The sequence below is a fragment of the Gouania willdenowi genome, chromosome 11 (genome assembly GCF_900634775.1).
Source record: "Gouania willdenowi chromosome 11, fGouWil2.1, whole genome shotgun sequence".
Lineage (NCBI taxonomy): Eukaryota > Metazoa > Chordata > Actinopteri > Blenniiformes > Gobiesocidae > Gouania > Gouania willdenowi.
The window spans coordinates 20,088,499-20,115,158 of NC_041054.1; the positions used below are offsets into that span (position 1 = coordinate 20,088,499).

The window sequence follows — 26,660 nt, forward strand, 5'->3', positions numbered from 1 at the left end:
AATAAATAGTTATATTATATTGCACTTGAAGTTTGGATTGATCATCAGCATTTCTAATATGTTCACATTTACCAGTTCAAGACAAAACAAAATGTGCTACAGTTCATTATATTTCATCCGTGCCGTCCACTCCTTTTCCTGGAAGGACAGTGGGAGCAGCGTCACAAAGATGATCAGCTGTGTGTGCGCACATAAGGTGCGCGTTGGCTGCTGCTCGTTAAAATGAAACTCTCACAGTCCTCAGACTTTGGTCCAGGCTGCTCAGACTGATGTCCAACTATTTTAACACCGTGTGCAACGTAAAGCCACAGTTTGATCCACTATAGGAATAACAAGTGAAACATCGATGGCAGATGATGGTGACGACTAATGTGCGCTGATCACGTTCTGAATGCAGGACTGTAAAAAGTTAATAAAATCCACACAAACAAACGTTAATCTGTCGTTAGTATCGGAGGAAAAAAAGAAATTTTAACTGTGGCTCAGACAGAAAAGTGTGTCCGATCTTCACCCTGCAGTATTCTGATCATATCAAGCTGTTACACTGTTTATCAACGAAGGCGTTTCAAATTAAAAGTCTGCTTCATCATTTTTCACGGATTTCAATGACATTTACAGGCGTTAGGAAAACTCCATGTTCCGTGCTGTCCTCCTCCTTGGCTTCAGAACGCCTTCATACATAACCTACGCACTTTTGGTTGTTTGAGTCCAGACGGGAGAATAGGGCCCATTATGAAAGAGCAGCGTTGGCCTACCTCCGTCCCTTGTGGTGCTTGGCAGTGGTGGTTTTGGGAATATGAATGGGCTCTTTGAGGGCTCCTCTCAGGTGGATGGTGCGTTCCTGAATCACCTCCCTGATGTGTTTGATCCAGTCCTGCTTGTTCTCGATGCTGGAGGCCTGTTGTTGATCAATAATGAGAAAACAACGTTACCAATATCAAATCAAAGGGATGAGTACAAAGTCATTCCTAAACTTTAAATACATATTTAACCATTTGTCTTCTCGCTACAGCTGCTGGAAAACCTATTTTTCTCTGTAGGGATTAAAAGAGTAATGTTTGTACTCCTTTCTATCCATCACACAATTGTTTTCAGTATTAGTTAGTAACTAGTAGTTAAACAGTAATAGTAGTAGTGGTTCCCAACCTTTGTCTTGTCATGACCCCATTTTTGTATCACAAATTTCTGGCGACCCCCGGAGACTTTTTTTTTTCTCAAAAATTTGTTTTTTGATCATGTTTTTATATTTACATATATATAGTGTTACAAATACAGAGTAGCCAAGATTAATGCACACAGCAACAAATAGCGTCAGCTCAGATATTTTTATACTGCATTTTATTTGAACTAGATTCATATTTATGAAAGTGAAAGTATAGAAATAAATTTGTTTGAGATTGTGCGTGTGGTGTTTTATTTTGAAAAAGAACAAGAATTATTGAAGTCCTATGAGCTTTCTTCCTCTTCCTGCACTGTATATCTATTTCTGTAATAGTAATTTAATTGTGCAAAATAGATAAATAAAAACAAAAAAAAACATATATATATGTATAATTTTAATGAGTCATTTTTTGATTTTATTATTATTAGACATTTCAGGCAAATTGTATTTACTTATTTTTAATATTATGTTGTGGCATTGCCTCTCTGGTGTCATGAAAGGTTCTCTATAAATTAACTAAATTAGCTGAGTCATATGAGTCAGCACTTTGGCAGAATTAGTTACGTACAAAGCTCAAACATTGACAATCTTGTGTTAAATAATCCTTTATACAGGACAACAAAAGAGACAGTTTTGGCTTTATTTATCAAGGGATTCGTCTTCCTTTATGGTATTAAGCACACTGCAGTATATGAGTTAACTGGTGGTTAGCATTAGCTTGAATAAACAGCTTATTTTAGCCACTAATCCTGACAAATAAACAACAATAATATGTTGCTTATTGTTAATATATTTTTCTGACTTACGTTGGCAGCATGTATGCACTCACACGTTATATTTTAGATTTCTGTCCTTGAATTTGAGCCCCTAACAAGTACAGTAGTAAATGTATTAGCTTTGTTAGCTAACAGCTAACCCTGTTATGTTGTTTTAACACATAGAATGAAATGGTTGTAATTAAGCTGGAAACTGTTCTATATTTTATTGCTGAAAAATGATTTAACGTCAACATGAGGCTAATTTTATAAATTATGAGTGGGTTTTGTTTTGGATTTACAAGTATTTCCTTTTCCTCTATTAAACACCCTGAGCTGCTTTTAGCTGTTAAATTTCAGACAAAATTGGAAATAATTTGGCTTTTAAGGCCCATTTATGCTCAAGCTTCAGTCTGTACTCTGTGTTCATTTTGTACAGTTCTGCACATATCAGGGTTGGGGTCAATTACATTTTTCAATTACAATTACGTCTTCAATTACCAATGTTCAATTACAACTCAATTACGATGACGGTGGCCAGGTTTTTTCCAATTACAATTATTATTTTCCCCCTGAAAGTCAATTACAATTACATTCTCAATTACAAATTAATCACAATTAGAGAGCCTTTATTAAATAACCCGATAAAACGTAACCTTCCTCTTGTGTTAGCTTTCTGTTAGCATCTCTTATGATAACGTGTCCTAAATCAGCTGTAAAATACAATAAAAACAATTATCTATCATGTAATTTATTTCCTATCTATTGATTACCTTGTTCGGCTTCATAATCAATGAAAATATAGGCTTTAATGTTTTTGGTGTGGGAGTCTGAGCCTTTTTTGTGTCAGTAAAACCCTAGATTTATATGTTTTATAATGGTAGAATGTGGGAAAGCTTGATATGAAACATATTCTATTAATTGTTAACTACAAATACAGTTTGTGTAGTACTGTAACGTGGTTCCCCAGTTTAGCCTTAAATTATCTATTATATATCAATTATCTCAACTCAATTACAATTTAATGACGATTACGGCAGCAACATATTTTTCAAATTACAATTATAACACCATAATTTTAATTAATTTTCAATTACAATTATAACTGACCCCAACCCTGCAGTTGACATCCTTTTTTCCCCTGGATTTGTCTCTGAGAGGTTGATATTTTGCCTAATATCAATGTTAATGTTAAGGAAAGGACAGAAAGTTAAGTTTGAAACGTACGTATTGATTTTTATACGTAAGAGCATAAATGAGCCTTGAGACTGATGAGGAATGGGGGAGGGGTTAAGGGCTGTGCTGTAGGACAGATTGTACTCACCGTTGCTCCATGTTTGGATCCCTGACTTAGCTTTGAATTTGAGATATAAAATAGAGAATTTCACTGGTTGGTTTATCAAAGATGTACACTGGCAAAATGCTTTCACATGATCAGAAATGCACAACATTGAAAAAAACTGTTTGGATGGCAACAAAGACAGCCAATTAGAAATGTTGCAGATTGTGATTAATGAGTTCATCTGTGTGTGTGTGTGTGTGTGTGTGTGTGTGTGTGTACTTGAACATTTACTGTTAGCTGTGAAAGACAATTTCCAATAAAAGTAACACATGGCTGGCTCCCAGCAGTTAGTGTGATGGGCTGCATGAATTATTAAAGATGTGTGCTTCAATGCTGAATGTGTTCAGATTTGGGCTTCCTGCTGTTCCAACGGCTGACACAAATTTGCATCCATCTGTTATGTGGCTGAAATCAACAAGGGAGATGCACACATGATGGCTAAAAATGGATGGGGTCAGAAATGCACACTGATCAGAACAAACAAATGCTGCGTCTTATTTCTACAAAAAACAAAAAACAGAGAGAGCCTGTGTTTAGTTGGGGTTTGATTTGTTCTGACAAGGTTTTTCAGGACATTTTTCATCCCGATATGTTTCGACTGTTAACTGCCAGTCTTTGTCAGAGGAGTTCTGCTAATTGCCTTTGAAGTTTCACTAGACTTTGACTACAGTTGACAGTCGAAACATGTCGGGAGATAAAAATTTCCTGAATAACCTTGTCTGAATAAACCAAACCTCAATTAAACATACTGTTAAAAAAGAAGACAAAATTAATCTTGCTGGACTATTCCATGGAAGTCAAGTGAAACTTCAAAGGAAACATCAAAGGCGATCAGCAGAACTCCTCTGACGAAGACTGGCAGTTGACAGTCGAAACACGTCAGGAGATAAACATTTCCTGAAAAACCTTGTCTGAATAAACCAAACCTCAACTAAACATACTGTTAAAAAAGAAGACAAAATGAGTCTCGCTGGAACTATAACAGAGAGAGGCTCCTTCTCTAGCCAGAGAGAAATAGCGCCGGATTACAGAAGCCAAATCTGTGTCGCCAGCGAAGCATGTCCACCCACATGTAGAGTTAGGGATACAAACAGCAGCAGAAAACACAGCCCCAGATACTGTATATACTCATGCCTATGTTTGCTTACAGTAGGAGCGAAGGAAGAGAAACAGAGACGGACAAAAGACAATTAAAAGAGGAAGAGGAAGAAGAGGAAGAAGAGGAAGAGGAAGAGGAAGAGGAAGAGGAAGAGGAAGAAGAAGAAGAAGAAGAAGAAGAAGAAGTCGTCAAGGCGACTGAGGTACAAAAAAAGCATTTCAGCCACCCTGCAGCTGGTCATGCAATCTAACAAGAAGCCAGAGGACATGTGAGGTATTTAAGGAAGGAAGTCAGACCGATACAAACGGCTTCAGCTTTAGTGCGTTTACATGCACATGTACAGTGTGCTCAGCTCACAGGTTGATTAGGCACATCTCGTAGTCTCTGAGTTTACATGCAGGAGAGAAAACCCAACCCCCGCCTCAATAGGTGGCGCTGTATCCTTTACAAAACAGTGCATATTGATGTAGCGCCACGTGAACCAGAGAAGATTACAATAAATGGAAAACACTAAGTACTATACACTACAAACTTAATATGTATATAGTATGGAATCAGATTTGTGTCAAAAAGAAATGGAACAAAAAAGGTGAAAAAAAAAAAGAGCCATCTCAAAAATAAACTGTTAATTATTGTACCTTAATCACAGCTTTATTGTTTCCACTTCCTGCCATTTTGCTTGTGCTTCATTACTTTTTTCTTGTGATTTTTGACACAAATGTCTCATGTGGGTGGCGTTTATTAGGAGTGCGTCCTCATTGGCTAGTTTGTTTTTGTTTTGAAAAAGGGATGTTTGATTATTAGCTTGAAGTCTTTCCCAGGATGATTTTACATTCTGCTGACAATGCATCATGTGGTGGTTCAGTATGACTAGTGTGCCCACAGTGCATACTTAAAAAATGTCCTGCTGTGTCGGATTCCAATCAACCTGAGGTGCCTACATGCACTAATAGCTTGATTGTCAATGGCATTAATCAAGCTACGGATAATACTGTATATTCCCATTTCTATGCGTTTAAAACTCCAGTTACTATTGGACTAAACCTATTATGTTATTTTCTCACGCTGCATGTAAATCCACTGAGCGATGTCCACACACTAAACTATAAATAGTCGTCTTCTTACTTTTGATTTGAGGACTTTTAATTCACTTCAGCATCTTGCCTTTAGAACTTGTATCGGTCCAACTCATAAAGTCTCTGCAGGTGAATATTGAGAGGAAGTGGGTTTTACCTTGAGAACGATCTTGTTGTCTGAGGTCGGAGTGCGTCCCAACCACAAAGCAAACTTGCAGGGGTCTCCCTCAACGTGCTCGGTCACACCCAACTCTGATGTCTGAGAGGTGAGGAGAAACAAAGCATTATGAGAAGACTGCCTCCTAAATAATATAATATATATATTATATTATAATATATATATTAATATATATATATAATATATATAATAAAACCATCCATATGAGATGGTTCCACAAAAGAGAAGCAGATGATGGTTCATTGTGGGAACTCACCAGTAACTTGCTCTTGTAGATGTATTTGCTCCTTCCGTTGGAGTCCTTGACCTCTTTGCTGAAGACCAGAGACATCTCAAAGAGGAAGAGGTGGCGCTCTCGGCCCTTCCGGATCAGCGTCTTTGGATCCCACACCTGGAATGACTCCTGGAGGATGAGCTCGCCCTGCGACTCGATGTTTTCATCGAAACCTGAATGAGGAGGCAGCGATATAAAAAAAAACAAAAAAACAATGATGATACTTCAGTCAAGATAAGACAAAAGCGTTTAAACTGCAAATATCAAGATGCTGATCACCTTCCAGCATGGAGAGGTGCATGGCATCGTTGGCTTTCTTGGGAACACTGAGCATCACCTCCAGTCCGTCTTTAATCTCTCCTTTGCCTTCCTCACAGCAGGTGAGCAGCTCCTGAATACACACACAGATACACACAAACACACACACAGTCAGTAACAATGAGAACCACAGACTTGCGCTGTGTTCAAAATGTCATACTAACATACTACTCATACTAAGTCTAAGTCATGCTAAGTCAAAATACGTATGCAGTGCGTTCACATTAGATACTATGAAAAGATTGAGTGACTTTTCCTAATTTGATGGGTACAATTAATGAAGCATAAAACGTTCCAGCTTGCACCTCAAGTTACAAAAGACTTGAATGAAAGATTTTCAAGATAAACTAACTCTAAAACTGAAAGTTTGACCTGATGGTGGCACTGCAGGAAAGGTCATATCATCATTACAACCAATAGGGTTCATACTAATGTGGTCGTTAATGTTGGCAGTAAATTTGAGAAGATTTGGATGAAAACCACTCAAGATAAATTCATTCTAATTTAAAAGTTTGGCCTGATGGTGGTGCTGGAGAACAGGTTAAGATTTCATTATCAAGGATTATTTATGTATTCAACAAATAACCAAAGTGCCTGACAGAAAAACCGGTGTCATGTACTGAGTTTGCATTGTACTGAGATTGTATATGCGCATATATGCACATGCGCACTACCAAAAAATGAATTTTTGCTAAAAAAAAGTAATAATTCATTTTTGTTTATTTTTGTTTTCAAAGTGAATGGACACGTGTTTCATTTGTTTATTACATTACGTTAGGGTTATAATCTCAGTACGGAGGTAAACTCGGTATGTGACTCTGGCTTCAAACTGAAAATCAAAAATCCACTTTTCAAAACAAAAGCATCTCTTCTTTGCTTCCATTTGTTTTCAACGCTTTTGTAAATAGGACTCTTGTTTTGAAGTTAACAGGAAGTTTTGTCAGTAGCACAATGACACGTCTCTAAAATGTCGGCATGAAGTGTGTTTATGCGAGTTTTATGGCTCAAATGAGCACAAGGTGATATTCTACTTGGTCACTTTCTCACTTTAAATGTTTTCAGAACTTTCAAAAGTGGAGAATCAACGCCGGCATTTAGCCTCAGTTTGCTTCAGGTTTTTGTCGTAGGTTCGAAATGCATCTTGGGAAACTTGGAAGTATACTTCAGTGGGACCCGTCACAATACAGATCATACTCATACTAAATAGTAGACTATATACTCACTGAGTGTGTAGTCTATAGTACGTTAGCATGCGGTTTCGAGGCTTAGTTCATGTGTTTACCTTCAGCAGGAGCTGGTATTTGGTGATTCTCTGCACTGGTTTGATCAGGTAGGAGGAGATGGTGTTAGCCAGCCGGTGCCTTTGTTGGATTTCCTGTCATGGAGAGAGAGAGAGAGAGAGAGAGACAGTGATGATGATGATGCAACAGACGTCGCTGGTACTAAATGGCCTAATTAGCCCTGCAGCGATGCTCACATCAAAGTAGTTCCCAGCATGCTCTAATATGAGCTGTGTGGAGTCGGGCTTGTTCTTACAGTAGTTCACGTACATCTGGAACTTATCAGCCTGCAGAAGGAAACAAACACAGCATGACTCAGCAGCTTTTTACACAAACCTACAAGCAGCTAAAGGGAAAACACAGCCAACCATATATGAGGTAGAGGCACTGGCTGAATATGTTTATTGCGCTATGAAAAGTGATCATAACATGATTTAAAAATGAATTTTAACATGGATTTATCTAGTGCCAGTCCCTAGCCACATCAGTGGAGGTAAGCTACATTCAGGGTTATAATTGTAATCGAATAATTGATGATTAATTACAATTATGACGTAATTATAATAGTAAAAAATTGGTTGCTGTTGTAATTGAGTTCTGATAATTGACTTTGTAATTGTGGAATCATGGAAATTATATAGAAACTGTCAATTACAATTCGATTAAACCCAGGGAACCATGCTACAGTTCTATTTCTTACACATACGCAGTTAACAAATGTTTCAGATCAGATCTGTCAGTTCTCTTTAGGATCATTTTATCATTAAATAAATAAATGTATGAAAAAAGGCTCACGCGCCTACACCTTGAATATTAATACCAATATTTTCATTAATTAGGAAGTCTAACAAGGTAACAAAGAGATGAAAAACAAATGATGATAAATAATATTTTTTTGTGTATTTTACAGCTGATTTAAGACATGGGTCATAATAACTGACCCGTTATAATAAGAGTTGCTAATAGAAAGCTAACACAAGAGGAAGGTTACATTTCATGGGGTTATTTATTAAATGCTTAGTAATTGAGAATGTAATTGTAATTGACTTTTAGGGGGGAAAAAACAATAATTGTAATTTTAACTGTAATTGGAAAAAATGCTGGTCAACATACTCGTAAGTGAGTTGTAGTTGAACATGAATAATTGAAGACGTAATTATGATTGAAAAATGTCATTTTTGATAGGACAACCATTAAATTCATCACTTGATACACACCCAGGTGACGAAGCAATGGCCCACGTCCTCTGGGAGCTGCTCGTATTTCTCCAACTCTTTGAGGAAGATGCTGATAAGAGGAATAAACAAGTTGCTGCATTGATAAAAAGTTGTCAAATACACAATGTGTCGTGTTTAGCTGGAGCTGGGAAGGCGTGTCGTACTTGTGGTGGAACTCGTAGAGGTCTTGCATGTTTCCAAATATGGTGAGCTCTTTGTTGAGGATTCCTGGAGGAATCTCCTCAACTCCACTGGTCATCTCCCACAAGTATGTCTGAACAAAGACACACAGAGATGGAAAACGTCCTGTGTGTTTGTGTATGTGTGTGTGTGTGTGTGTGTGTGTGTGTGTGTGTGTGTGCGTGCGTGCGTGTGTGTCAGGGTCATTATAACTATAATTGTAATTGTGTAAATGATAATTAATTCCAATTATGGCATGATTATATAATTGTAATTCTAACTGTAAAAATCTGTTGCGATAATAATCGTAATTAAATTGTAATTGAGTTTAGATAATTACAAGAGGAAGGTTAACTTTTATTAGCTTATCTATTTCAGGCTTAGTCATTGTGATTAATTGTAATTGAACTTTAGTAATTGAGAACGTAATTGTAATTGACTTTGTGAGGATAAAAAATAAATGAAATCTAGGGGTATAATGACAGAAAAAAGGCTCAGATGCCCACATCAAAAATATTAATACCAATATTTTCATTTATTAGGAAGCCTAACAAGATAATCAAGAAATGAGAAACTAATTAAATGATAGATATTATTTTTTTGTGTATTTTACAGCTGATTTAAGTCATGGGTCATAATAACTGACTCTTTATCATAAGAGATGCTAACAGAAAGCTAACACAAGAGGAATGTTATTTAATAAATGATCAGTAATTGAGATTAATTGAATTGGAACTTTAGTAATTGAGAACGTAATTGTAATTGACTGTCAGGGGAAATACAATAATTGTAATTTTGATTGTAAATGGAAGAAATGCTGGTCTCCATAATCATAATTTAGTTGTAATTGAACATGGATAATTGAAGGCATAATTGTTCCAGAAAAATAGAATTGACCCCAACCCTGGTGTGTGTGTGTGTGTGTGTGTGTGTGTGTGTGTGTGTGTGTGTGTGTGTGTGTGTGTGTGTGTGTGAGCTCACATCCATGCACTCCCGGAGGTCTCGCACGTAGGCCTTTTCTGTCTGAATCAGTTCTGCCATAATGAACCTGGACACACGCACACGCACAAAATTGCATTAGCCCTTGTCATTCTTTCCACATGATAAATCAGTGATAAATCAGCCAGCTAACAGCTCCATCCCCTGTAGTAAATAAGGAGGTGAGGGCCATAAAACACGCTCTGAAGGACTGCAATCACACTCGTGATTTGTGCTGATGATGCACTTTTCCTGTGCGCTGCATGTGAGGCCATTTGTTCCGACAGTTGGCACAGCAGAAACAGAGGCTGTCGATTAGCATACTTCATGCTAATCAGATGCTATTACAAGGAACCACTTGTAACTATTATTCTACTTATTCTGGGGAGCTTTGCGCCAGTAAAAACGTCCGCTGACGTCACTGTATGCTGCGTGACCTCAATGCAGTCCATCTTTAAGTGCTGCAGACCGCTTTATTTGTTGCCGTGGCAACTCAAGATCAATGTCATCAACATGAAGGTTTCTGGCCTTTGCCAAGGTGCTTGTTTCAGGGCAAATTTGAGGAATGCACTAGACATTTAAATCCTTATAGACATTAAAATGCTTAAAGGCAATAATACAATTTGAAAAAAAATTATGTTTTTAACCGAAAACTTTCACTTATAGTTACTCTGTAGCCTACATAAATCTCCAATTCCATTCTATTATCCTTGGGGTCAGTTTGACCCCATTCAATGCTTTATATTTCATGACTTTTCGCAAATTGGATGAGTACAATAAAATGTTCATGATTTTTTTTTCAATATGCACCCCAAATGAGAAAAGTTAAATGAAATATTTTTAAGATACACTAATGGTGCATTCCCACCAAAAGCGTCCAAAGCCTCAGCTTTACATAGACAATGTGCACGTCCCGCGCCTCTTGTGCGACGCGTTTTCAAGCTTTCCACGCGGCGGACGTTTCGCGTTTTGAGATTTCAAGCTTTTGACGTGTGTCCAGTGCCTCCAACGCGGCTGACGCTGGAGTTGGGATTGTTGAACTTTTGGGGCATATCGCGGCGAATCCAGAAGCAGCGCCGAGGCTGCTGGTCATTAATGTTGTCAGTAGATTTGATAAGATTTAGATGAAAACTATTCAAGATAAATAAATTCTACTTTAAAAGTTTAGCCTGATGGTGGCGCTAGAGAACATGTCAAGGTTTCATTATTAAGGGGTTATTTATGTATTCTACAAATAAACAAAGTACCTGACACAAAAACTTGGTCTACAATTTTCTGAAAATCATTTTCTAGAGGCAAATATCCCCGGGGTCAGATTGACCCAGGTAAAATGTGTGTGGACGTACTCCTTTCTGCGCGCCGACTTGCGTTTTTCCTCGTTCATCTCATGAGCGGCAGCATCCCTCAACTTGACCTCTGAGCCTGGAGCGGTGGCTGAGATGATGTCCAGCTGCAGATCTTTACTCTGACACAGACAGGAGCAAAAGGAAGTCAGTCGACAGACAAACCAGCGGATACTCTTCACGGTGCAGCTCCTTCAGCGCTCACTGCTTTGTTGGAGTCCGAGGAGATGCCCAGGGCTTTCTCCAGACTGCAGCGGTACTTGTCCATGCGCAGTGAGAAGTCTCGGTAGCGTTTGTCCACGGCCGTCACCCATTTCTTGATCTCGTTGGCGTGACTGTGGCCTTTCTCGCAGAAGCCGTCGGCCAGCTGAATCAGCAGCTTCACACGCTCCTTGGTTTGCTGAGGAAGGGAAGAGAAGAACGTCTGACGAACACCAACATATCTGGACGTAAACCTGTGGGTTTGGGTTTGTGTGGAAAAACCAACCTTGGCGGTGATGTGGAAGTCTTCATGTTCTTTTAGAAGCTCCTGTGTGTGGTGGAGGCTGGAGCCGGTGGACGTGTGTGTGGACAGGTAGAATTCCCCTGTGTCGTGAATCCACTCCAGAGCCTGAACGAACACAGACACGTACAGTGATTGTCATTAGCTGTGTTTCCCATACCATTGGAAATGCGTAAAATCGACGTAACGCAATAAAAACTGGTAATGGAAACACCTGAATTTAAAAAAAAAAAAAAAACAAAATATCGCAAAAAAGTTTTTACGAAGAGGAATTTCAGACGTTTCGATATCGAAATGTGTCGCAAAAGAAACACTTTTTCCGCAAATACACGTCACAAAACGTGGTCACATGACGTGAGGTACCTGGTCACTTGACCACTACTCTTTGAGAAAACATGGTGTGGTACGTGTAAACAGAAGATGAGACCGGGACATTTCTTAGCATTACACTTAAAACATGATTACTGCCACATTTGACTTGAAACAACAAAGGAATACAGAGTATTATAAGGATGTTCTGAGCATCAGTCTTCCTGCAGCAAAGTCTCGCAGGATGAGATTTCACGGGAGTTACGAGGTTCCTGCCCAAAACAACTTTCAAAGTACAATTATAGTTTTAGAAATACCGCTTTTATATTAATTTGTAATAGAAACCCAACTACTTGTTCATTCATCCTTGTTCATCCGCAGGGTTCTCGCCAACGCTGTTGAGTGTAGAGGCCCCCTACGGTGTGATGTCGCCCCCTACGGTGTGTTTCATCCAGCGTAGGGGATCTTTCCTGTTGTTCTTTCCTTTTTTTAATCTGTACCGTCATAATAATTGTTGCACAGGTGTGTCTGTGTTGTTTAAACTCTCTTTTTAATCTGCATAACGCAGACACATATATCAGCCAGACCTTCAATTTAACACAGGCGATTTGCTTGGATGCTCCCATCTTTACCTGAGGACCCCGAGTACCCTTGCTGCCCCCGATGTTGCCTGAGTGCATCCTCCTGTTGATAACCATAATTACTGTCCAATATAAACCGTGAGCTTCAACCGCTAGCGTGTAGCATGAAGATGCTTTCTCACGTGTATAACTCGCAACGCATCATTCCACATGCGCGTACGTACACGGATGTGAATAGTGTCGGGTTGAAACGGGTTCGGGCTTAAAGAAACATCGGCTTCAACAAATAGCATCTGGCTTTAAAGTAAGGCAGTAACAAATATTTTGGCTGTCAGAGGGGGAAACATTCCTGGTTAGAACCCTGGTCCGTATCATTTGCTGTTGGTCGTTTACCTGTTTGGCGCTGCGTTCAAACACGACGTACTGCTGACATTGATCCAGACGTCGCTTCCTCATTGTCCAGAAGTGAAGGACTCGGTTCTCTCTCTGCAGGAGCTCGTTGAGGATATCTGAACAAAAGAGAAACCCAAGAACAATGACACCAAGCAGCAAATATTATCTCTGCCAGATATTGGAAATTATACAAGAGCAGAGGTGGAAGTAATGGAAGTACTCACGTTACTGTAATTGAGTTGCTTTTATGGGTACTTGTACATTTTTGAGTATATTTCTAAATCAGTAATTTTACTTGTACTTAAGTACATTTTAAAAGAAGTAAAATAATTCATTACATTTCTACACCCAACCGTTACTGATTAAATTATTATTTTTTGTTTTAAAATGATTAACAGACATTATGAAACTACAAAAAATAAAATGACCAGTCAATGACCAATCAAACACATCAATCAAACACATCACATCATAGCCGACCAATCAGATTAAACATACTGTAATGTATACCTTGAGCCTGAGAAGTTTTTTTTTTAATTTAATTTTGAATTGAATTCATTGGTGTTATTTTATTTAAAAAACTATAATTCTTTTGACAAACCTTTTATTTTATACAGATGCCTTTGTGGAAAATAAATTAAGATACAATTGTGCAAGATTTGGTCTCGTTATTTAACTTTATACATGAGATGTTTACTGTTTGCAAGGGAACCGTGGCAACATTTATTACCAAAAATAAAAGTGGAGGGTGAAAGTAACTAGTAACTTTTACTTTGAGTGCTATTTAATTGAGCTGTATAACAGTTAGTTCCGACCAAATAATTTGATTGGACGACAGAAATTCCAAGAGTGCATTTCTGTGATGTTTGGACCAGATTCTAATCATTTCTCGTACTCACTTTTAACTTGTTGTTCAGGTGCTTTGACATGACTCAGCATCCCAGGCATGTTGACACTGTTCCTGTGCATGTACTTGAGGAAAACGTCAGCATTTCTTCTGGCCAGAGTGCACGCCTGTTTGAAACATTAGTGCACATGATGCAATTATTGATCCAAGCTGTCTGAGGAGACGTGGGAGCGTGTGTCGTAGTGACCCCTCACCTTCAGGAAAGCCTCTTTCTGCTCCAGGTGTTTGCTGATCATGGGGGAGACGTGATCCGTTTCACAGTTGGGTCCCAGTTTGTCAGCTCCTCCACACCAGTCCTCCTCTCTCTTGTACTCTTGTTCGAGGCTCTCCAACACACTGCACACCTGTGCACAGGAAACCCCGCCTTTTATACAGGGCCATCCTTTTAAAGCAGTGGTGCTCAACCTTTGGGTCGGGGCCCCATTTGTGGTTGTCAGAAACCAGGAGGGGGTCGCCAGATGTCTTCAAGTAACTATGAATATTTTTTTTAACAATTTGAACCAATTTTTGCTTATTTTTTCCCTTTTCTGCAGCTACAACAAACTTGTTGGATTTTTGCTACACTTCTGCCACTTCTCCATCAAATTTCAACGATTTTCCTTCTCATTTTTTCCACTTTCAAGACATTTTCTTTGCTTATAAACCCTTTCCACCATGTTTTCCACCTAATGTCACATATGTTGACCCATTAGTGTCACTTTTAACCTCTTTTCACCGTATTTCAGGCATTTTTTAGCCAATTTAACCACATTCACCATCTGTCATGCCAATTATTTGTCACTTTAAACTAATTGTTCAAATGTTGAAACTTTAAGCCCTTTTTAAAACCTTTTTTGTCAGTTTTTGCCGCTCTAACCAATTTTTTGTGGTTTTTTTAATCCCATTTCATCACCTTTTCCACCATTTTTGGTCACTTTTAACCCATTTTATTTCTGATTAAAACAAGGATTTCTGTCCTTAAGATGACTATATACTATGGACCAAATAATAAAAACATTTACTGGATAACAGTGGAAATTATTCAGATAAATAAATACATGTGTTTATCACAGATTCATAAAACAATGGACCATCATTTTTGCTGATTTTATGGATGGACCCCAAAAATCTCTCCCCTTTATTCCCCCTTATAGATGGTCCTGTCTCCACATGACTGTTCTTCAATGTTCATGTCTGTGTTCAACCACCTTCAGGTACAGTGGGGGTCCCTGGTCTCTGGAACCTTTATTTTGGGGATCGTGGGCTGAAAAGGTTGAGAACCACTTGTTTAACGAACACAAGCAGATGTCCAACACATACCTGCTCAGAGGTCTTGTAGAAGGCCACGGATGCATTGACCAGCTTTAGTCGGTCCTCCATCTTCAACATGAGCTGCTGCCAGTGGGAGGCCACACTCTCTGCACAGTCCCTGATCAGGTCCATGTCATAGTGGTTGGCCTGAAGCAGGGCCTCAGCCTTCTGCTGAACCTGCAGGGCGCTCTGGTGAGTTTTCTGGAAGAAGACGAAGAAATAGAGCGTGAGAAGAGGTACCGCCTGAAGCACTCTGCACGCACACCTGACTGTATAATCAAACGCTGTGTCACCTCGATGGCATGCTGGAACTGCTCGTGTTCTCTCTGCAGCTGCTCGGCTTCCTGCAGCGAGCTGGCTGTTATCAGACCAGCGTTCAGCATCGACTCTCCGTTTCGAATCCAACCCAGAACCTAAAAATGTAAACACACATGATTCACATTAAACTGGAAATGTGCTGTGTGTGGACGTACAAAGTGTAATCCTGCAGGGGGCGCCTGGTGCAGCTTTGTGATTGTGTGTCTTACCAACTGAGGTGTAAATAGTACTGATATATGCTACTCAAGTAGAAGTACTGTTACTTGATTGAAATTGCACGCAAGTACAAGTACAAGTAAAAAGTAGCTCAATTAAATAGTCCTCAAAGTAAAAGTTACTAGTTACTTTCACCCACCGTGTTGATTTTTGGTAATAAATCTTGCCATGGTTCCCTTGAGTACAGTAAACATCTCATATATAAATTTAAAAAGAAAGAGATTAAATCTTGCATAATTAGAGCTTAATTTATTTTCCACAAAGGCATCTGTATTAAATAAAAGGTTTGTCAAAATGTACAATTCTTTTTAAAATAAAATAATAATAATAATAATAATAATAATAATAATAATAATAATAATAATAATAATAATAATAAATCAATCAATCAATCAATCAATCAATCAGTTTCACAATGTCCGTTGATCATTTTAAAACAAATAATAATAATTTACTCAGTAACGATGGGGTGTAGAAATGTAATTATTTACTTTACTTCTTTTAAAACGTACTCAAGTACAAGTATAATTACTGAATTAAAAATATACTCAGAGAAGTACAAGTACCCATAAAAACAACTCAATTACTGTAACGTTACTTGCCAAGGGTTGGAATCAATGACATTTTTACAATATTTTGGTTACCTTGTTAGGCTTTCTAATCAATGAAAATATTAGTATCAATGTTTTTGGTGTGGGGTCTGTACACCCCTATATTAAATTTTTTTTTTTTTAGATGGTAAAATGATCCTCAAGAGAAGTTGGTAGTGGGAAAAGTTGATATAACATATTTTAATAATGAATAACTACGTATGTGTAAGACATAAAACTGAAATATGGTACCACAGGTTTGAGTTTAACTAAATTGTAAAGGACAGTTTAATAAAATGTTCATGTTTATTACAATTACAAAGTCAATTATCTGAACTCATTTACAATTCAATTACGATTATAACAGCAAGGTTTTACTACAACTATGTTTACGCCAAACATTGTAATCGATTACCAATTACGTGATTACAATTATAAGTGATCTTACCTGCTTGACCTCAGCCTGCAGGTGCCTGAGCTGGACGCACTGCTCCAGGTGTCTGCGGTGCTGCTCAGCTGCTAAATCCAGCTCCTGCTGCTTCTCGTGAAGGAACTCCAGCAGGTCCTGAACTCTGGTGGCCATGTCCACATCCCTGTCACACAGCAGCTCCACACCTGGAAGAGGGTGGTTACACAACACATGTCCTCTTAGGTGTCAAACTCAAGGTCCAGGGGCCAAATTCGGCCCTTTAGAGCAGTGTTTTACAACCTTGGGGTCATGACCCCATGTGGAATTTAAATGGGGTCAAAAAAGATAATTAATGTTTAATTTTTAACTGAATTAGTAAATTATTGTTCTTTTTCAAATGAAAAACGCACAATCCTAAACAACTGTGTTCTATACTTTCATCTTCTCAAATATACTGTAGATCTAGTTTAAACAAGAAGACATAGGGCTCTATTCTCCCGTCTGGACTTAAGCGCCAAGGAGCCAAAAAGCTTACGTGCATGGGAGAATAGAGCCCATAGTCATCAACATCCCCCGCCAGATTGGTTCTCATTATAACTCACAACCTTTTCCTAATTGTCATAAATCTAAGAACTTAGATGTATACATAAGAGAATATTATCACATCAGAATATAAAATTACTGACTATCTTAAATGGTTTCTATGAAAAACTGTCCCCTTTGAAGATACCTCAAACAGAGTAAAAAAAAAATGGAAAAAGGGAAATAACTCCGGAAGAAATAATTGCGCGCTTCTCATTTTCAAACTCCATCAAGGTATTGATACCCTGAAGCCACACACCAAATTTGGTTATCCTATTTTAAATGGTTTTAAAGAAAAGCTGTCCCCATTGAAGATTCCTTGAACAGAGTAAAAAAAAATGGAACAAGGGCAATAACTCCGGAAAAAATAATTGCGCGTTTCTCATTTTCGAACTCCATCAAGGTATTGATACCCTGAAGCCACACACCAAATTTGGTTATCCTATTTTAAATGGTTTTAAAGAAAAGCTGTCCCCATTGAAGATTCCTTGAACAGAGTAAAAAAAAATGGAACAAGGGCAATAACTCCGGAAAAAATAATTGCGCGTTTCTCATTTTCGAACTCCATCAAGGTATTGATACCCTGAAGCCACACATCAAATTTGGTTATCGTATCTTAAACGGTTTCTGAGAAAAGCTGTCCCTTTTAACTCAGACGGACGGACGCACGGAGCTCAAACCTATATCCCTTGTCACTCTTTGTTGCGGAGGATAATAATATCTGAGCTGACACAACTTGTTATTAATACTGTCTGATCAGCATTTGTAACACAAGATAACAAACGTCATCAAAAACTAATTCTAGAAAGAAAAAGAAAAAAGTCTTTGGGGGTCACCACAAATTTGTAATGGGGTCATGATCCAAAGTTGGTTGGGAACCACTGCTGTAGAGCATCCAATTCTCTCGCAGAAGAAAGTAAAAATGACAGAGAAAACATGAATTGTTGTGTAAATGACCAAATAATCAGATTGTAAATTTCTCAAATAAACCATTTTAATGAAACTCAACAATTTTTTTAGGGGTTTGCATTTTTCCTTTGTTTACAGGGTTCCTACAGCTTTAGTCAAATTAAATTCAAGACTTTTTAAGACTTTTTATTGCCATTTGAAATTAAATTTAAGACCAACTTCACAGTGAATATATTTGGATTACATAGGGTTCGTGTAAAACATTTTCTAGTGTCTGGTGCAGACGTACAACAGGCGGCCCCCCAAAGTAAACACGCAAAAATACACAAAATTACAGTAAAATACACAAAAAAACAGACTAAAGAATCAAAATCACTCCAAAAACACAAGATACCTACAAAAAATAGCCAGAAATCTATAAAACAACAACCATGTTGTTTATACATTTTTTTGTTGTTTTTTTTTTTTTTTTTAAACAAATGTTACCATTTATTTTTAAATGTGAGATTAATTACGATCATAAAATCGTACTTATGTGTTAAAATTTAAGATTTTTGAAAAATTTTATTGATTTAAGACATTTAATGACAAGTAGTTATTTTTAGATTCATGAATTTAATGCCTTTTAAGACTTTTTAAGGCTCCGCTGGAACCCTGGTTTATATCACGTGAGTGCAGTTATTGTTAAATAAAATCAAAGTGGTCCATATTCAGCCCCTGAACTAAAAGGAGTGTGAAACCCCTGTCTTAGGTCATTAAAGACGCAGTGCAGCAGAATCCTCAAACCCCCTGTATATCTGAGCATTCATGCTCCTTTTTTTCGATAAAAGCATCTTGCCGTTATTAACTGCTTTGTGTGGGCTCTGCTGTTTGGCAGTAGGCCTATTAGCATGTGAGATCACAGGTGAGTTGTTATAGTTGGTGTGTGGGTGCTTCTCATCACATAACACGCACTGAATCTGACCCTGACACCCACACAGACTCAGTGTGAAGCTCTGCAGAGAACAGAGCCAGCTGCATCCTGTTTCCACCGTAGACCACTGCACATGGTCTACAGACTCACCTGAAGCCTGGACTTCGTTGACGTACTGCAGCAGCTCCTGTCCCTGGTGGATCACGTCGAAGGTCAGGTTGTTCATGGTCAGGGCTTTGTCGGCGTGATGCTGCAGCCTCTGCTCAGCCAGGGTCAGGTCCTCCGTGTCAAAGTCCGTCATCTGACCCGTTAGCTCCTCGTTCCACGACTCCAGGTCAGAGATGATCTGAGGGCAGAGGAGAATATTGTTTTGTTTTCACTATGCCGGAGAAAAGCATCGCAAAGAGTGAAGAAAAAGTTCTTCAGGCCCAAGGCAGGAGATCACACATGGAGGTCACATGGTCAAATTTTGTGGAAATTAGCAAAAAAATATGCAAGAACTACACAAAAACACACAAAACAATTTTAAATGTACACATAAATAACAGCAATATATACAAAATGACAAGAAAATTGCTCAAAATGACTAAAAACATACAAAACAACTTCAAAAACTGCATAAAAATATACAAAATGACTCCAAAAACACACAAAATGAAAACAAATATTCCCTAAGTGACTCCAAAAACACACAAAATGGTAACAAATATTGCCTAAGTGACTCCAAAAACACACAAAACAACAAAAATACACAATATGACATATAAAACATACATAACGATAACAACAATCTACAAAATGACTCTAAACACACACAAAGCATTAAAAAAATACACAATATGACTTTAAAAATACGTACAGCTATAATAAATTTACAAAATTACTCCTAAAATTGCACAAAAATATCCAAAATGACTCCAAAAACACACAAAATGTTAACAAATATTCCCTAAAAAATATATATATATACAAAACGAGCACCTTTTTTTCTTTCAGGTTTGTAATGCTCAGACTGGTTATTTTTCTAAATGCCCACATGAATTGGTATCATGTGGCCCTCAGATCTGACCATTATATTTTAGTGCCCCCCCCGCTGTGACAGAAGCTGCTCACCTCTCCAGTAGATAAACTGAACAGTCAAATCTATCATTGTTTCTACACTTACATCAATGGCGTCCCTCTCAAAGATGCGTAGCTGCAGGAAGAGCTCCAACTTGATCTTCCTCTCCTGGAAGAGCTCCTCCATCTGTGCCTGGGCCTCATCCAGCTGCTGCAGAACGCTCTCAATGTGGTTGATGGAGCTATTGTGAGGTGTTTTGTTGCTGGAGATGGCAGAGTCCCTGGGAAAGAAACACACAATTAGTCAGAACGGACACGAGCGTGCAGTGTGCTGTACAATAATAGTCAGTAATGAGGAGACACCTTCAGGCTGAGGTGATGTGGACTGCTCTAAGAAAAACACTAGAACAGCATCCTTTCCTTTCAGATGAATCCAAACACTAAATCTGATTATTTCCTTTCCAAATCATTAAAACGGGTTTGACTGAAGGATGGACGACAAACTGATACAAACAAATGAAATGCCGAATCTCTGTAAATCGACACAAGTGATGGATCAAATGAATTCATACGCAGCTCTGAATAGCACCAGCAGAGGTGTGAGGTAGATATGTTAAAACAAGAAGGTGCACATGCCACCACCTGCTGCTTTTTGCTCCTTTTTAATCTGGCACGGTGGGAAGGTGAAAGTCAAAGCTAAATAAATACAATGAAAAATACACGCGACACACGGCAGAGTCCAAAGAGAGTCCAAAGAGTTAAAATTAACGAGTGCAAAAGTGAGACAGCTTTCACTGACAGTGACTCATTATCATCATCATACACACACACACACACACACACACACACACACACAAGAGGCTAAATATGAGTAAGCAGAGCCGGTGGAGGTCAGGTGGTGCTTCTGACACACACACACACACACACACGCACACACACGCACACACACGCACACACGGTATGGCATGCAGAGGAGAGTGGGCATGACAGCGCCGCCTCCCGAGGGCAACACAAACACCAGCACACAATTAGACATGGGTTGAACACAGCAGCACATCAGTGAAGTCATTGTAATAATGCACAGAGGAGACAAAGCAGCACAGATAGGAAAGAGGACAGAGGATAGAACACTAAGGGGCGGATTCACTAAAGGTTTAGTGGTATTAAAACGTGAGCAAACGTCACTCCACGTGTTATTATGGAGTACAAAGCCCAGGGAATCAGGAGTACGCTGCTGCTGCTGCGCTTCCCAATACGCCCTCATTCCATTTAACGCGTTCCCCTCTGATGAATATGTATAGTATATTCACAGGGACAGCAAAAATATGGGAGGAGGAAATGCAAATAAATTAATGCAGATTATTGTGATTTTTAATATGTATATGACTTAAAAAACAACTAACCTGTAAATGTGTACACATTCATGAGAACATAATGTATGAAATATATTTTATTGGCATATTTTACACTCAAAACATTGGCTTTAACAAGTCATGTGCCAACAACTTAAAATAATAAAATAACATACAATCTGCCTGTGGCTTTTAAACCAACTATGACTTTAGTGCTACTTAACTGAGGTACTGTATATGCCTAAAACAAAAAATAAATGCAGAAAGTTAGTACTTTCTTTTTAGATTTTATTGAAAAAACACAAGCTGGTCAACATGACCAGGTTTCAGCGCAGTTGCAAGGTCTCCTGCAGTTGAAAAGGCTTTCCTTGTTAAATAAAGGTTAAAAAAAAAAAAATAATAATAAATAAATAAAATCAATATGAAAGCATTTTGAATCGATCCGAGAATCGCGCGACGTAATATCGTGATTTATCGTCAAATCTATTTTTTCTACCACCCATATTAAACACCAATATAATGCATGGATCAATGTGTGTAGTTTGTGATAATTGTATGTGATGTCAAAATGTCCTAAAATGCTTTACTCTTCTTTACTTGTATGTTTGTAATGACAAATGAATATGGAGAAGAAGCCTATAAGCTTTCTTGCTTCAGCCTCCTCCCTTTGAACTTTCATTCCCGTCGCATGATGTATCCTGTGTTTTGTAAAAATTATGAATGTGAATTGTTCAAATAAACTAAACTAAACGAATTGTAATTCAAGAATCAACTAAAAAACAAGTGGTATGTCTTTAAAACTGTCAAATTACATTTTAATTTCACAGAGGTGAACAGCGTTCATGTGGCCTGTTGCTGCCTGTAGGGTAAGATTGGTTCCTACATTGTGGTGTAGTAGTGGGTGTAGAAAGTGGAGGTGTCAGTCGGTGCTTGGGTACCTGAGCTGCTGGATGAGGTCCTCCCCCTCCTTGATGACGTTGACGGTAACCTGTAGCGTGGTTTGCTGCTGCTGGCCGAAGCGTTTGATCAGATCCTGGACGGCTTCCACGGACTCGGCGTAAACATCGTCCAGCAGCTCCTTTTGGAGCTCCTCCAGCCAAGACCACAGCTACAGGAGAAGTTCCAAACTTATGAAATTATCACACTTATTAATGTTTAAATTACTTATATTTGCTTTCATAACTTTTTTGTTCCTATTCAAATCTAATTTTACAGCAGACTATAGATTTGTTTTTATCTTTTGACGAGTTTCCATTAGTTTTAGTCATATTTTAGGACCACACGTGTCAAACTCAAGGCCTGAAGTCTAAATCCAGCCTTTTAGAACATCCAATTCAGTCAGCAGGAAACAGAAAATATTACAGAAAAAACATGAATTATTGTGAAAATTACCAAATAATCCAGTTGTAGATATCTTATATTCACCAATTTAATGAAACTCAGCAATATTTTTAAGAGGCTGCTGTTTTCCTTTGTTTATGTCACATGAATGCATTCATCATTTTTAATTGCAAATGGTGGAAAGAGCTCTCAATTTTTCCACAAATCTTGCAATTTCTCACCAACAATTCCAAGAAATTCCTCTAAAATACAGAAAAATTGGTTACAAAATCCAGATTTTTTTTAAAGTGAAGATCCAGCAGGGACTGATATTAAAAACAACGGCAAAACAATGTTAAAATTGTTCTTTTTCCCACATAAAATCTATGGCCCAATTGAGATTAAATCCATATCAAATGGGTTTGACATCCCTTTTGAGACAGTAAAATTCCTTTTAGATTTGGACAACAAAATTAAATATGACTAAAATAACTATCCTACCCTGACTCCCTCTTCCCTGTTCCCTTCCCCCTCACCTAGGTGTAACACTGCCCTCTGTTTTTATATCCTCCCTTTAATAAAGTGTTTCTTACCCTTCCCTAGAGAGCGCTGGTGATGGTCACAATTACCAGTATGCAATAAAATAAATTCATTTCTTAAATTGCAATAACAAAACATGCACTGCTGTCTTAAAAAGAGTGCACTTCTTGTACTGTTGACCTTTGACAGCATGTGCAGACAAGGCAAAAAAAAAAGTTTACAAAAACTAACTTACAAAGCTATTTTTATTCCTTCTATTTTTATGTGTCTTTCTTATCTTGCTCTGTTTTATTCTTATGTATTGTCTTTAATCTCTGTAGGTCCTGTGTAAAATGGGTGTGTGCAATGGAAGGATGTGTTAGCAGCTTATTGTAATATCGTTTTACTTTATATCTAAAAACAAACAACACACACTCCCTCCATTAATGAATGGTTATAATTTCCCCTCTTGTAGCCAAAGCTGTCATCCACATCCACAGCCCAGTACTGCCCTGTGTGCCCACCTCTTTGACGTGCGTGTGAAAGGCCACAGACATGTCCAGCAGGACTTTGCGCTGCTCCACGCGGCGAACAAAGTCCTGGATGCGGTCCTCTAGCTGGTGGGCAGCCTGGTAGATCTCCTCAGGGTCGCATTCTCCCGTCTGGGCCAGCTGCTCAGCAGCCTCCAGCAGCTTGTCAGCATTGGTGTACGTATTCTGTATCAGAGAGACCAGGGGACATTTAGTCTGAGAAAAAACAACACAACAAACTGTACATTTATTGCTGTATTTAGAGTGATTGTGAGGGCTGCCAATTTAGGTGAGAAAAAGGCTAATATGTTAGATTTCTGCACTATTCTTGCTCGACAGATGATTTCACAAAAGTGGAAAGACTCCTTACCACCCACGTATGTAAAGAGGTCACGTAGTTTATTCAATTAGTGAAGATTCATTATTCTACAAGGGGAACAATACAAACATTTTATGAAGTCTGGCAACCTTCTGACTTATTTGGAAAATGTGAATGCAGATGATATTTGTTGATGTGATATAATTGTATTGTATTATCATTGTTTGTTTGTTTTATTTATTTTTTTGGTGTGTGTGTCTTGTGAACTGTAATTCTTGAGTTATCTGGTCTTCTGTTATAGGGTGGGGTGAGGAGGGGAAAAGGAAAATGTATGTGTTGAATGATGGTAGGTGTATCCCTAAAAGTACAGGAGTACATTGCAGGGGGTACTCAGAAAGATTTATCAATTAATTTAAAAATAATCAGGAAATATTCCTAGGTCCTAGGCATTTTTTTAGGACAAATTCACCACAAACTAACAGTACTATTGCTAAAAAAAAGGGACAATATTTTCTTGGAATTTATTGAAACATGATTATTTTCTGCTATAGAGGCCAATTTATCACACTTCTGACAATAGGAGACAATAATTAGCTACATTTTGAGAAGGACACTATATTTACTTACTATTGAAGTAATCACATAAAAGTTGTAGTTTAAATTCCACTCACTGTTTTGAATTTGTAGATTAAGCCTTAGGGAACCAATGTTAGAGACATATTTAAGGGTTTAGGAGATCTTGTTGTTCCACAAAATAAAACGCATGCCATATTATCATACCTGTGAAGTATCCCGTTTTGGGGTAAAAACTCCCGTATTTTACCCCTCTTTCCCGCCATCTTCCCGTATTAGTGTTTTCCCGTAAACATCCCGTATTTTAATGTAATAATAATTAAAAGATACCTTACTAAACTGAATGCCATCACTCACCTCGCGAGAACTACCACCTGAAATGGCCTGAGTGGCAGTTCTCGCGAGATTAGTGCTGACAGCGGCAACAAACCCGGAAACAACTCAAAACAGAGATGATAAATGAAGACGTTGCGGTGAAAAAAAACAAAGAACTGGTGTAAATATGTTGTAAAATGTGACAGAGAGTTCATCTTCCTAAAGACCATCAGGATGGGACACAGTTACACGTTCTGTTAGATTCTGAGATTTTAACGTCTACCACAGCGGAAGGAACCACGTAAGTCACCATGAAAAATCAGCCAATCACAAGCGTCACAAACATACACTGCTTTAAAAAAGTGTTAAAGAATGTAAAGTCTCTAATAAATGTGTCTAATAAGTCATTAGTGAATACCAGAGAACCACATGAGTGAGTATGGGAAATTAAAAGAAAATATGTAATGAAAATAAAATGTTAATGTCTAACTTAAAGACAAGCAACGTGAAATCAACAGTAAATATGCAACTTGTTGACTTGTATATAAACTGTAAGTATATTAAATAAACACATGTGCTTCATATACACATTTAGGCTGTTTTATAATTTAGGAATTAGTGATAGGCGATATATCGAGATTCAAGATGTATCGAGTTTTCTATTTTGGCGATATAAAAAACTATAATATTTCATATATCAATATATATATATATATTATATATATAATAGCTTATTATGTATCAAAATACTAGTTTTAGGAGTCGCTGCTTTTACTTCTCAGAACAACATGAAAAGCTCAGTTAGATGATTTCTGAGTGCACATATTGTGCAGCTGTTAATAAAGGTTGACCTACCAGATTCTAATCACATAATTGTATTTAGTAAGTGGTTGACAAGTGGGTATTTAGATTTCTTATACACCTATTTTAAAATATAATTGATACTGGAGCTTAGTTGGGCGGGTGGGATGGCTCGTAGTGGGCACCAGAAAATTTCCCTTATTTTCAAATCCAAAACTTGACAAAACTTGGCATATTATAGAGAGGGTACTTATGATATAAAGAGGGGGTACAAATGATTTGACAAAAATGCAAAAGGGGGTACACGTGACAAAAAAGATTGGGAACCACTGATGTACAGTATGTGTCCGAAATAAAGTTTGATGATGATATTTGTAACTGGGAAAAAAAAATGCAGGTTATCATATTCATCACTGAATTATAATTGAACATGGATGATCGAAAATGGAATTGTAATTGAAAAATGGAATTGACCCCAACCCTGGTCAATAGTTTACCTGAGCCACTTCTTCAAAGTCCTCATGGCGTTTCTGCAGAGCTCGGGCTCTGTGCAGGGACTTTCCCACCCCTGTGTGTTTGCTGAGGAACGCCTCGCCATGGTTTTCTATCCAGTCCAGAACCTGCACCACAAAGACCAACAAGTAGGACCGTTACCAAGGAAACCACACGAGGGCGCTGTACAGTGGGAATGATACTGCGAGGCATGGGGAGGACTTTATATCAAACTGTGTAATAACGACAATAGTGACAA

General features: G+C 38.1%; 1 protein-coding gene across 7 annotated transcripts in view; it reads right to left on the reverse strand.

Moving 5' to 3' along the window:
* The window catches only part of LOC114471872 (triple functional domain protein-like), a 145,821-nt gene that overhangs the window by 27,924 nt on the left and 91,237 nt on the right, over positions 1-26,660 (reverse strand). For 4 of the 7 annotated variants that reach the window (XM_028460842.1, XM_028460841.1, XM_028460846.1 and 1 more), the window contains exons 13-36: positions 26,407-26,529; positions 23,896-24,087; positions 22,471-22,640; positions 20,287-20,461; positions 19,272-19,467; positions 16,757-16,923; positions 15,478-15,597; positions 15,194-15,385; positions 14,089-14,238; positions 13,887-14,001; positions 12,988-13,103; positions 11,690-11,812; positions 11,408-11,602; positions 11,206-11,324; positions 9,863-9,929; positions 8,866-8,975; positions 8,702-8,771; positions 7,682-7,771; positions 7,487-7,579; positions 6,166-6,277; positions 5,869-6,059; positions 5,592-5,693; positions 3,242-3,271; positions 756-898 (exon numbers count right to left, since the gene is read on the reverse strand). In XM_028460842.1, the coding sequence (XP_028316643.1) occupies positions 756-898; positions 3,242-3,271; positions 5,592-5,693; positions 5,869-6,059; positions 6,166-6,277; positions 7,487-7,579; positions 7,682-7,771; positions 8,702-8,771; positions 8,866-8,975; positions 9,863-9,929; positions 11,206-11,324; positions 11,408-11,602; positions 11,690-11,812; positions 12,988-13,103; positions 13,887-14,001; positions 14,089-14,238; positions 15,194-15,385; positions 15,478-15,597; positions 16,757-16,923; positions 19,272-19,467; positions 20,287-20,461; positions 22,471-22,640; positions 23,896-24,087; positions 26,407-26,529 (3,161 nt within the window). The remainder of the gene's footprint in view (positions 1-755; positions 899-3,241; positions 3,272-5,591; positions 5,694-5,868; positions 6,060-6,165; positions 6,278-7,486; positions 7,580-7,681; positions 7,772-8,701; positions 8,772-8,865; positions 8,976-9,862; positions 9,930-11,205; positions 11,325-11,407; positions 11,603-11,689; positions 11,813-12,987; positions 13,104-13,886; positions 14,002-14,088; positions 14,239-15,193; positions 15,386-15,477; positions 15,598-16,756; positions 16,924-19,271; positions 19,468-20,286; positions 20,462-22,470; positions 22,641-23,895; positions 24,088-26,406; positions 26,530-26,660) is intronic. The other 3 variants (XR_003675038.1, XM_028460843.1, XM_028460844.1) reach the window with 1 other exon arrangement.